The 12,142-nt window shown below is 53.9% G+C and overlaps 6 protein-coding genes across 6 annotated transcripts; 3 read left to right on the top strand and 3 right to left on the bottom strand.

The window, feature by feature from the left end:
- Positions 1 to 748: 748 nt before the first annotated feature.
- On the bottom strand, positions 749 to 1,477 carry AYO20_00576 (hypothetical protein; the record flags this gene model as incomplete). Its single annotated transcript, XM_022638885.1, has 1 exon — positions 749 to 1,477. One exon carries the CDS (start codon positions 1,475 to 1,477, stop codon positions 749 to 751), a length of 729 nt encoding a protein of 242 aa, XP_022505168.1.
- Positions 1,478 to 2,079: 602 nt separating this feature from the next.
- Positions 2,080 to 2,963, bottom strand: AYO20_00575 (hypothetical protein; the record flags this gene model as incomplete). Its single annotated transcript, XM_022638884.1, has 3 exons — positions 2,080 to 2,398; positions 2,457 to 2,804; positions 2,851 to 2,963. 3 exons carry the CDS (start codon positions 2,961 to 2,963, stop codon positions 2,080 to 2,082), a joined length of 780 nt encoding a protein of 259 aa, XP_022505167.1.
- Positions 2,964 to 4,041: 1,078 nt separating this feature from the next.
- Positions 4,042 to 5,487, top strand: AYO20_00574 (hypothetical protein; the record flags this gene model as incomplete). The annotated part of the gene is made up of 1 exon (XM_022638883.1): positions 4,042 to 5,487. The coding sequence occupies one exon, from the start codon at positions 4,042 to 4,044 to the stop codon at positions 5,485 to 5,487; it is 1,446 nt and encodes a 481-aa protein (XP_022505166.1).
- A 92-nt stretch (positions 5,488 to 5,579) lies between these two features.
- Positions 5,580 to 6,537, bottom strand: AYO20_00573 (hypothetical protein; the record flags this gene model as incomplete). The annotated part of the gene is made up of 2 exons (XM_022638882.1): positions 5,580 to 6,244; positions 6,294 to 6,537. 2 exons carry the CDS (start codon positions 6,535 to 6,537, stop codon positions 5,580 to 5,582), a joined length of 909 nt encoding a protein of 302 aa, XP_022505165.1.
- A 473-nt stretch (positions 6,538 to 7,010) lies between these two features.
- Positions 7,011 to 8,588, top strand: AYO20_00572 (hypothetical protein; the record flags this gene model as incomplete). The annotated part of the gene is made up of 1 exon (XM_022638881.1): positions 7,011 to 8,588. The coding sequence occupies one exon, from the start codon at positions 7,011 to 7,013 to the stop codon at positions 8,586 to 8,588; it is 1,578 nt and encodes a 525-aa protein (XP_022505164.1).
- A 1,048-nt stretch (positions 8,589 to 9,636) lies between these two features.
- AYO20_00571 (hypothetical protein) lies at positions 9,637 to 11,861 on the top strand (the record flags this gene model as incomplete). Its single annotated transcript, XM_022638880.1, has 4 exons — positions 9,637 to 10,171; positions 10,378 to 10,503; positions 10,607 to 10,865; positions 10,997 to 11,861. The coding sequence occupies 4 exons, from the start codon at positions 9,637 to 9,639 to the stop codon at positions 11,859 to 11,861; spliced, it is 1,785 nt and encodes a 594-aa protein (XP_022505163.1).
- Positions 11,862 to 12,142: the final 281 nt, after the last annotated feature.

The raw sequence follows: 12,142 nt of genomic DNA, 5'->3' as shown, positions 1-12,142 counted from the left end.
TCCACCACTACATCCACAACCACAAGTCAAGATGCCTCTTTTCAACGTATGCCACACCCTCTCTCAATCTGAGAGTGCAATCACTGACTACATGGCAACAGGTCACCCTCAAGGAAAACGCTTCTCCGGAAGAACTCACCAAGGCCAAAGAAAAGGCCAAGGCCGATGGAGGGGAGATCAAGCACGAATTCACCCTTATTAAGGGGTTTACGTGAGTTTCTTCTTCTGTGTTTCCTCTTGCAGGCTCTCCCTCTGACACACGCATCCACTAACGACTCGTGTGTTGGTTAGCGTCGAGTTCCCTGATGACAAGGTCGGCGTCCTCCAGACAAACGAGCACATCCACGTCGAGCAGGACAGCGAGGTTAGAACCCAATGAGCGTGGCCGCAGACGGGTAGAACAGGACAGGACAGTCTGTGAACAAAATCCAACGCTTTGACTGGATTGTACAATCCGCCTGACTCTTCGGCAACCCTTCAATTCACGAAGTTTGATATGATACGACTCCAACACTTACTACGAGGTTTCTTATGATATCTTCTGTCACGGTCAAAATGGACATTCACGGTTCAGAATCACGGGAGCTTGAGAGGTCAAAGACAGCGTCGGGGTGGAATGGGACACAGGATTTGGTGGACACGACTCTTTTTTAGCTGGAACATCTGGGCCCAAGCCACAATGACATCAATTGAAACCGATATTGAATCACACATGTCCTTTTAGATCGTATGAGTATATCTTCATGCTCTAAAAATCCGTAGCTCGCCCATTATACGTCCACTCCCCACTGGGACCCCATCTCAGCGGTTCGTTCTTGGGCCCTCCAATCTCCCCCGTCTTTGGATTTCTGTCGCCCTCAAACTCGGGCTGTGCCCCTCTCACCAAGTTGGGGTGCAACTCCTCTCCTGCACCGCTCGCGTCAATCACATGAGTATATTGGTTGTCCTGAGGTTTCGTCTGGTCTTTGACGCCGCCGACGGTGGCGGCGGCCGCATCTCCCTCGGTCGGAGACAACGAGTCTGGCGACTGATTAACCCGCGGCGTTGAGAACGCCCCCGTCGACTGACGCTGCAGCGCCTCAAACACGTCCTGCTCCTCCTTGGGCAGCCGCGGCGGCGCAGGCATGCCGCGGAAACTGAACTGTCCACCCGTTGACGGATCGTCTTTCCTCGGCCGTGCAGAGGAGTAGCTGAGTTGTTGGACGCCGCTGCTGGTTCGGGCCAGGATTGAGCGTGGACGTGAGCATGCAGGTGGCGCATATGCACCCCTCAAATTCGCGTTCGCCAGCAGGGGGTTTGGGCTTGTTCTTGTTCTCGAAATTGAACTTGACATTGAGCTCAACCCTGAGCTTGAGATCGACCTTGAGAGCGTCCGCGGAGCAGTGAACAGATGGGCGCGGGGTGCTGCGGTGGTGGTGGCGGCGCACAGAGGCAGAGGCAACGAGCCGCGCAGAGCGTACGATCCAGCGGGTGTCATTTTTTTCTTCTCTCTTCTATTTCCTCTTATGTCCTCCTTTTTGACTCTTGGTTCTTGACTCTTGAGCGCTCGTGACCGTGGCGGCGTCGGTACTTGGTCGTGGTTGTGCTCGTTCGCCGCGTGGCGAGATATATGTAAACGACCAAAGAAGAAAATCTGCGAGTGGGAGGTCCTTGTGCTCTTTCTCTTTTCTCTTTTCTCTTTCTCTTCCTGGGGAGTGACGCAGACACGGATAATTGATGTAAGATATGTATCTCGTTGCTTCGTGCTTCGGAATTTTGTCGCCGGTGACAAAAAAGAACCTACTGCACAGTAGCTTTGGCGAGTTGGCGAGGCGTCGGAAACTGCACCGGCTGTTCTTCGGCAAACCCTGTACATCCAGAGGTCGAGACGTCTCGAGGTACACAATGTGAAAAACACCGCAAAGACAGGGCTTTCGGATCGAAGTGTAGAATGAATAATTTCAAGCTCAGTGCTTAAGTTTTGAATAAATTTTATCGTTACTGCTCTAGAATGCCTTCTCACTAATAGAAGCGAAATAAAAAGATATTCCAAAAGAACTACCTAAACCAGGCATGCCCTCATCCACGAAAGACGTTCGGTTACGCCACCGTTGTGCCTGGCGTTGTGCTCGTTGTTGTCGTTTTCGACGTCGTCGAGGTGCTTGATGAACCTGAAGGCGGTGAGGCACCAGCGTAATCCGCTGCCCAAGTAGCACTGTTGAACTCGGCAAATACTTGGCTGATCTGGCCCGACGGAGTGATTGTGAAGGTGTCGATACCCTTGACAGCATACTGACCAGACCCGATGCCCTGTGCGACCCATCGCCAGGCAACCTTGTTGCAGGAAAAGAAGATATCGAGTGTAGTCAACGTCGGGATCGGTGGCTGTGCACCTTGGCCACCAATGAATGCGGCCTTGCTGGGGAATGTGGTGCTACCAAGCTACCAAGCCGTCAGTACAATACTAAAATCAGAACCTGTGAAAGTGACTTGCTGGGTAACCAGCGAGGAAATTGATGGAGTCGCTGGTGTCAGTGAAGTTGTCTGCCAACAGTGCGTTGGCCTTTGCGGCAAAGTCTGGAGCTTGCGGAGCAGTCAAGAATGAAGCAAAGGTATTGACAATACTGGTCGCTTGGGCTGAGCTAACACAAGTATACGTCGGCGCCGTGATTCCGAGGCAAGAGCAGGCACTGCTGTAGCGACTGGCACCACTGCAAGCCGAAGCGTAGGTTGGCACTGTCGGCGTAGGCGCTGGGCTGAAGAAAGCCGAGCAATCTGCCTGTCGGGTTGCAAGAGGTGGCTGACCTGCTGTGCCGGTGACAGCCCTGAGAGAACATCAGCCTCGGTCACCACAACATCACCAGCCCATACCTTGCACAGTTGTCTGCACCACAAACACCGCGCTCGAAGAACGAGCCACCACCAAAGGGATTGGCGACCACAAAGGGCACGCAGGTACTGAGGGCGAAGAGAAGAGACTTCATGGTGAGACGGAGTTTGGAAAGTGGTTTGGCCAAATGATGTTATGAGTAAGTTGTTGAGCGCTTGCCTTTTGCTAAAGATGTCTGTACCGAGAGGTTGAGTAGAGACGTGACACTGAATGAGATGGAAAACCATGTCCTTTTAATTCTTTTCGAAGACAACAGATGGAAGGGTAGGGAGAAAAGGGGTTACCACATTCAAGCACTACCACGGGATACCCATGTAGTTGTCAACAATCTCAGACAAATCGAGACCGGACAGGGGGTTTAGAAATGGATTCGAGCAGAAAATAGAAGTCCAGAGCACGATTCTTGCGGTCCAATCTCGACATGTGTTACATATTGGCCCATATTGCAGGATACCGTAGACTGCGCCGCCAAATTCGGTCCCGAGCGCCATGGCGAGCAGAAGTCGACGGCTCATGTGAATCAGGGACTTAACTGTCGTCAAGGCTGGATCTTCGTATTCGATGCAGTTGATATTGCAAGGAGGCCGAGAGACCGGCTGTGGCTTGAGACAAGTACGGATATGGCACTCACATTCCAGTGGCATGAGACATGGGTGGATGGAGTGTCCGGCTGAGTTCTCAACTGCATTGCGGATCGGGGCTCCCCTTGCAGAACCTGCATAAGGGCCTCGTAATACTCTTGGATCTGGAATGCATTGGTCTCAGATGGAGATTGAGCTTATTATAGGGCCAGTGCTGGTTGTTTGGTTGGAGAAGGGACTCGAGTTGATTCGGAGTGACATGGAGGAGATGGTACTGGTGTGAGGTCGAAGTGATGAGGTCCTTGGTACCTCGTACACGATGCATGCTGCCTGTAGGGCGCAGGCCGCTTCACTAGTTGCGCCCGCGAGGCTCCCACTGGCGCCGCTTGCCGGATTTCCCCGCATTGAGCCTCCAGAAAAAAAATATTGCAGGCAAAAAGTACTGACTGCGGCGTGACTCAATGAAAAATTCTCCAATAGACACTAACTGACTATTTATCTCCTTCATAGACTGGTTTGCTTTCGAACTGCTCTGAGAAGAGGAGCAAGGTCTTCAATAATTTTGTCATTGCTGTTACCATCGTGCCCAAAATGGCCTTCTCCCTAAGCAAGAGAGTAGCTTGCTCTCAACTCTCCAAGCTTGCTGCTCCCTCACAACGAGCTTCCCTGACTTCGCGACGATATGCCAGTGCTGCTACTGCTGTGCCCACTTCTTCCAGTATTCCCGTTCAAGATGACACCCAGATTCGTCACGAAGTCTCTGTACCCAACCCAGACCCTTCCTCCGACTCGCCGACGGCGACATTTCTGAACCAGTCGACTCCCTATATGGTCCCTACCTATGTTCGACCCCCGCCAATGATGGTACAAGGAGAAGGGTGTACTTTGTATGATAATGAAAATAGACAATATCTGGATTTCACTGCTGGCATAGCAGTTACTTCTTTGGGCCACAACGATCCTGAAATTACCAGACTGATCGCCCACCAGGCACAACGATTGATCCATGCATCTAACCTCTATCACAACCCCTGGACCCCAACACTCTCCAAAGCCTTGATCGAGGAGACCCAGAAGCAATCGCCTGGTTCGCCTCTGACTCAGGTCTTTATCTCAAATTCGGGCTCTGAGGCCAACGAAGCCGCGCTGAAATTTGCTCGCAAGGTGACCTATGCAAAAGATCCAGAGACAAAGCAGCGAGACATTGTGTCATTTCATGGATCTTTCCATGGCCGCACTTATGGCTCGCTCTCGGCCACTCCGAACAAGAAATACCAGGCTCCGTTTGGTCCCATGTTGTCTGGGTTCCGTTATGGAAAGTTCAATGACGTTGAGGGTGTTCAAGAGTTGATCACCGAGAACACTGCAGGAGTGATTGTCGAACCAATTCAGGGTGAAGGGGGTGTCAATGTTGCCACCCCGGCGTTCCTTCAGGCCCTTCGCAAGCGGTGTGACGAGGTCGGTGCGATTCTCATATTCGACGAGATTCAATGTGGCCTGTCAAGGACTGGAGACCTCTGGGCATACACTGCATCTGGCGTGCACCCCGATATTCTAACAACCGCCAAAGCTTTGGGCAACGGTATCCCTATTGGAGCCACCCTCGTGTCAGGCAAGACCGTCGCTCCGTACATCAAGACGGGCGACCACGGAACAACCTTTGGCGGCAATCCTTTGGCTTGCCGAGTCGCTCATCACGTCTTTGGTCGACTCGCCAAGCCTCAATTACAGGAAGAAGTTCGAATCAAGTCGACTCTCTTCTTCAGCGCCTTTGAAACTATGAAGGAAAAGTTCCCGGGCGTCTTCTCAGAAGTCAGGGGCAAAGGTCTTATTGTCGGTTATCAGCTGTCCGACTCCGCAAAGGAGAAAGCGACAGAGGTCATAACTGCTGCACGAGAAAGGGGTCTTCTAATTATCACTGCAGGGGACGGTGTCCTCAGAATTGTTCCTCCACTTGTGATCTCGCACGAGGAGATCAACAAAGGGCTTGCCATCCTCGAGGATGCCTTGAACGTCGTTTTTAAGAAGCTAAATTAAGTGACAGAGACTACGGGTTAGCAGGAAATGGCTGCTCGCTGAAACGCACTCTGGCTACGCAAGGCTCACTGGCCCGGCCCTAACACATTGGGCTATGTTCTCACTTCGCCTTCTGGCACTGTCATGCCATGGACACCCCGGTAGTCTGGACGACGGCCCTCTTGCCACTTTCCCGCCAAAATGCTGCTTTCCTCGACCAGTTCAAACACCTCGACTTTGAGCGGGCGGCAGCATTTGATCATTTCCTTCTCGCTGTCACTCCCGAAACCCCACAAGGACAGATCTCCACCTGGACAGGTCGACAGCGCCATCAGGAGGTCCTGCTCCGCAAAGAATTCGATATAATCGCCTGGTTGAGCAGGACACGGATTCATAAAGTATCTCCCCCGCGAATCCAGGCCCGTTACCTGGAACAAGTTGATGACGTCGTGAATATCTGATTCGTTGAGGCCGAACGGCAGGACAGCTCTTGTGAGGTTGGAGTGACAATGATAGTCGTACGATGCTTCAGGTCCGGAGAGCAGGGTGTTGATATACGGGTCGCATCTGGTGCCTAGAAGGTCGTGGACTCTACCTCCGGTCTCATCCACTCCATACCAGGAGAGAGAATCAGAGATGATGGTGCACAGAGGACGCATATACGGTAGGCAGGACCAGAGGCGATCATATGTGGTAACGTGGGACGAATGGAGCTGTTTGGTCCGCGACGCCCAGAACCTCTCGCGAGGGTTATTCGCATTCCAGATGTTCAAATCGCCTACCAGAATGTCAGAACCTGATCCTCCATCAAGACTCCTCTTCCTTACCAACTTGAGGCCCTTCGGGCGTGCTGATTCGGACAATACTCTTGGCTGGGGCCTTCCAAGCACGACCTGAACGGATAGGCAAGACAAACGACTCGACAAGTTCCCGAGGACTTTGTTGAATTGATTGATACAACTCTGGGTTGACTGTCAAGGGCGAACCGGCTGTAGGTAGATATGCTGGTTGAGGAGTGGGCAAGGGCTTCCTCGACTTCAGGCGTTCCTCGTTGGACTGCGAGATAGACATTGTCGCAAAGACACCAATTTCCGGTCTTTAGAGAGTCAGTCGTCTTTTGCTATATGAGGCCTCGAGGTTTGTGCTGCTCCATCATGGGCTCAGCACGTTATTTATGGGCTTCTGTACACGGACATGTCCGTCCGCCCTTGGACATCAGTCGGGCATATGTTATCAAAGCTTATTGTCACATAGCATGTTCCGAATCCACGCCAGTGTGAGATACAAGTCGAGTATGGTAAGTCTTCATTTCTATCTTGAGCATCCTCTGTATATCGAATACTTACAACGCAGTTATGAGCCGACAAGGCCGCCACTACACCATGCTCAAGCGTTGCATCAGGCCACCCGCTATAGTCCATGCTATAGCCCATCCAGGCCTAGTGAAACATGTTGGCCATGGATATATGTAACACTAGGCGAAGTCCCCTCAAGCAGGCCCCCGACGACCTCGAGCTTTTGTATCTTTTGCATTTGTTGTCGAAATGGCGACTGCTGGCCTCGGCAGACATGGTCCAAAGACTCGCACCGGTTGTGTAACCTGCAAACGGCGACGGGTCAAGTGTTCTCTGGAGAAGCCTTCGTGCTCTCGATGCGCCAAAGCAGGTCGGGTGTGTGAGGGCTATCAACTCTCAGTGGTTCAAGAAGTTGTCGCGAGTCCTGCCAAAGCAACGACTCCTCCCCATCTCAACAACTCTTCGTCCCTGCTCTCGGCTTTTCGCGCTACCCCGTCTGAATGGCAAGCCTACGGGTTCTACTCCCACCGAATCGCATCCACCTTGGGGGGCGCCTTTGACACGGAGTTGTGGCAGAAGCTGATGCTCCAGGCCGCCGATACCGAGCCGACTGTCCGGAATGGGATCTTTGCCCTGGGGAACCTGTTCAGACACGGCCAAGATGGTGGTGGACAGCATGCGTCCGACTGTGTTTGTGCTCACTGTCGACAAGCACTACGATACTACAACAAATCCATCGTTGCATTGTCAGATTCGCTGCAGGAGCCGAGCACACCGCAGGCGGCTCACGTCGCTCTTCTCTCGTGTATCATCTTCATTTGCCTCGAGTTCTACCGCATGAACGATGACACTGGGATTTCTCTGATCTCCAAGGGATGTAGCATGGTCGCCGAGACTCTGAACAATCAGTCTGCTTCCACGACAGTGTCAATAGATCCGAGCTTGGTGAAGGCGTTTGATCGACTTTGGCTTCTGGCAAAGATGTTTGGACGTCAGCTGCCTCGACCGTCATCGCAGCAATCTCTGATATCTGTGTCTTCCTGGCTGCCGGACTTTGATAGCATAGAAGGAGCAAGAGATTGCCTGCACAAGATTTTGGAGCGTGTTCAGGGCTTAAGAGTGGAGGTCTTCCGGGTGTATTCGAGTTCGTCTCCGACACATGTTTCCGCGGCCAAAGCTTTCTTGGAGAGCGAGCAACAAGCCGCCCAGATTCTTCTCGAGAATTGGCGCAGGAACTGGGAGAAGGTGAGCGCACAGCTGGCACCGAGTGCGGCTCAACACCCGCAAGCCCATCTGATCCTACGCGCCCACTACCTGATCACCAAGGTCGGCGCCTACGCGAGGCTCGACCCAGCGCACCTCAACCATGCAGACCACCTCGACGACTTTAGAGGAATCGTCCTCGCGGCCGAGGAAGGCCTCACACGATTTCCCCTCAAAGACGAAGCCACGGGCTTTTCCTTTGAAATGTCCTTCCTGGCCCCCCTCTACCTGACCGCGATCAAGTGTCGAGACCCCGCGGTGCGCAGGAAAGCTCTGGAGATGATGTTTCTGACAGGCGCCAAGGAAGGATTGTGGTATCGATCCGAATTGACCTGTATTGCCGCACGGGTCATTGAGCTTGAGGAGGGTCTCGTCGCAGGTTTAGGAGAGGGAGATGGAGGGTTCGCCAGAGATGTGGCGGGAAAGCACTTTTTCGACGTCCACGCTGGACTGAACTATCGTAGGGATGGAAAGACGTTTGTAGACGTGGCGTATCTCGTTTACGACGCGGCCAGTCCCGAACGGTGGCGGAGCTGGCGAGAGACTCTGGCAATTGGGGAGTGAATGTTGGTGGCATACAGTACACGACTTGCACTTTGAAGCTTTATCATGACCGTTTTGATGGAAGCATCATTCACGTCTGGGTCTAATATCGAGTATAAGGTATAAGGTAGATATCAGCCCCCTTTCTATTTCAATCCAGCAAAACCCCTAGCTGGCACCATACCCATTCGTGACACAGAGTCAGACCCATCGTCCCATCGCATCGACTCCATCCCACAGCCTTGCCGGCATTTCCCCATCCGGCGCGGTTTCCGATACGCGAGCATCTTCTCATCCCTACTCGTGCAATGGTGCTCGTACTCAATCCTTCCTCATCTCCCTCACAGCCTTCCTTGATGTACGACTTACGAGCACCTATGTAGGTAATTAGGTAGGTAGGTCGTGCTGTTGGTGACGAACAGATCATTCCTCCCTCTACCTACGACTTACGTACCTAGTCCTTGTCCTCGCCTTGTCACTCAGGAAGTCAGTCTCTGCGCCACAAAATAATGTCACCACATGGCAAGGCGAGATTGGGCCTCTACATACCCCACCTACCTACGAACCTACCTATTGAATGTCTAACGTGCGATCGGGCGCTGAGTCCGAGCAAGGTACATACTGCTCCATTCAGCTCGTACTGTTCCCCAGACGCGGCCAAGTGCATACTGTTACAGATATTGCAGTACCATTTCCCCCGGTGGTCCGTCCACCCATCCATGCCTGGATCGGTTGAGGGTATGGCCTCGAGGTTTGTCGTCTGCTTCCTGATCTTGATCTTGATCTAGGGTCGACTCGACGACGCTCTATTCATGGTTCCAACGCGAGATGCATCGCACAGACGGTCTGTGGGTTTGTGGGTTTGTTGGTTTCACTGGTGGCGGAGGAGCAGGCAGCTCTATATTACTGTATATAAGGACGATGTGCCCTCGCTCGCCTTGATGAGACGGTGTTTCACCACATACAGCATTCTTTCCTTGACAGCAATCTTTTACTCTTTTAGTAACGAGCATCGGTTTCGCTCTTCTCACCTAGCCCTTTGTCTTATTTTCTTATTTTCTTGCCTGCCATGGCTATCCTCTGGCATCACAAGCTCGCTCTCATCATTTTACTCCACGCCACCCTCCTTCTCGCCCAACTCCAATGCCCACCCCTAGGCCCCATCCTACCCGCGCCAACGAGCCTGACGCACAACAACAATAACAAGAACTCTACACTCTCCCAAGTCCTCGCGGCCATCACCACGCAACTCCAAGCTTACAGCTCGCAACTCAACGCCACGGGGCTGTCCGTGGGCGTGCGCTCCATCCACGAACCCGCCCCAGTGTTGAGCTTCCACCACACGCCCACGACGTTCAACACGAGCGGCACGCACAAGGTCGACGGCGACACCGTGTACGCGATCGGCAGCGCGACGAAGCTCTTCACCGCGCTGTCGATCCTCCAGCTCCAGGGGAAAATCAACCTCGCGGACCCGATCACGAAATATGTGCCGCGGCTCGCGCAGATGGACGGGAGCCACGATGACCCGTTGACGAGGGTCGATTGGGACAGTGTCACGGTGGATGCCCTGGCGAGCCATTTGGGTGGGATTGGTGCAGACCGTACGTGTTGTTCCCGTCACATTGTCACATTGTCACATTGTCACATTGTCACATTGTCACATGTTCGCCATTTCCGAAGACTCAGGGATTCAAGAAGACTTTGGTCTTGTGCCATTGGGGGAGAAAGAAGAAGAGAAAAAAAAGGCCGTGAAGGGAGAAGAACTGGATTGATTTGTTCTGGACTGACCCATGGATTTCAATCGCAGTCACAAACAGCGTCATCCCATACACGCCCGGCATCACGGATGAGACTGGCCTCCCTCCACTGACTCGCTCCCAAAACTCGCTGTCATGCAGCGGCGCGCCCGGCACTTCTGGTTGTAGCTGGAACGGTATGTTATTTCTTCTCCCCATTGTGCTTCCATATCCTAGGGGGGTGGTTGTTGACGATGACTTACTCGGTGTGACTGACCCATCTCTGTCAAATGACTTCAGACTTCTTCAACAACTTCGCCCGCCGGCCGCCCGTGTACGGCCCCTCGACCACCCCCGTTTACTCGAACATCGGCTACGCGCTGCTCGGGCGCGTCATCGAGAACGTCACCGGAAAGACGTACGCCGCGTACCTGGAAGACGCGGTCTTTGGGCCCGCGGACCTGCGTCGCACGTCCCTCGGGGCTCCCGCCAACACGTCCCTGGGATTCATCCCCGCCGAGACGAATTGGTGGGGGACACCGCTGGGGTATGAGAATAGGTGAGTACAGTCGTCCTCTTTCACAAGACACAGGCTCCTGAATTCCTCCCCTGAGAGTGAGGGGGTTGAGTTGGGTTGGGTGGCCCAAAAAACAAGATGGTGATCATATGGTAACGGTGGGATCTGTACAGCTCCGGCGGGATATACTCGACCAACAACGACCTCCTGTCCTTCGGCACAGCGATCCTCTCCTCAAAGCTCCTCGCCTCACCAGCCAAGACGCGCGCGTGGCTGAAACCCAAGACCTTCACCTCGTCGCCGGGCGTGTCGGTCGGGGCACCGTGGGAGATTGCGCGCGGCGAGAACCTCACGGCCGACGGCCGCCTGATCGACCTGTACACCAAGACCGGCAACCTGGGCGACTACACGGCCATACTGGCGCTGGTGCCGGACTACGACCTCGTCGTGGCCATCAACCTCGCGGGTCCGGATAGCTCGATCGCGGCGATCCAGGTGATTTTCTCGACGCTGGTGCAGGCGCTGGTGCCAGGTGTGGCCGAGGTCGGGCGCAGCGACGCCGAGCTCAAATACGCAGGGACATACACGTCGTCATCCTCGTCTTCGACCGGATCCAACGCCAACGCCACGAGCACCATCACCCTCTCCGTCGACGACTACGGTCTCGTCGTCTCAGACTTTGTCGCGCGCGGCATCGACGTCCGCAGTCCCAGTACCGGCTACGCCGCCCTCGCCGGCTCATCTGACAACACCACCACGACGATCCGACTATACCCGACAAACCTCGCGGCGGGGAACCAAACGGCCTGGCGTGCCGTGTACCAGACCAGCAGCGCGGCGGAGCTGGCGGCGTTTGACGCTGAGCTCTTCTTCCCTCGCGGCAGCTGCCAATCGTGGACAGCCGTCGATTTGCAGACCTACGGGTTCGAGGCGCTCGATTACTTTGTCCTGACGGCCGACGCAGACGGCGTGGTTGTTCGCGTGGAGCCCAGGGCGTGGCGGCTCGTGATGGACAGGACAGCCACGTCGGGACGATGATGTGATGAGGTTTCCGTAGAGGGATGATTGGTGTCGGGATTGAGACTTGAATTTCAACTGTGTTGGATAGCATTTCGTTGGACTCACGGGAGGGTTTGGCTGTTCGTCATATAAAGCCATGGGAAGAAAAGGGCACCACGCTGGAGTTGACTGGTTAATCAGATTACTTACATCCCTTGTATAACGTCCCTCGATAAGAGAAGTAGGATTGCCATGCGAAGAAACGGGACGCGCCTCGTCCGCCTCTGGATGGGAAGTAATTCAATTCCATTCTTGGAGAG

This window comes from Fonsecaea nubica, assembly GCF_001646965.1.
Source record: "Fonsecaea nubica strain CBS 269.64 chromosome Unknown Scaff2, whole genome shotgun sequence".
NCBI classification, from domain to species: Eukaryota; Fungi; Ascomycota; class Eurotiomycetes; order Chaetothyriales; family Herpotrichiellaceae; genus Fonsecaea; species Fonsecaea nubica.
This window is presented reverse-complemented; position numbering and strand designations above follow the sequence as displayed.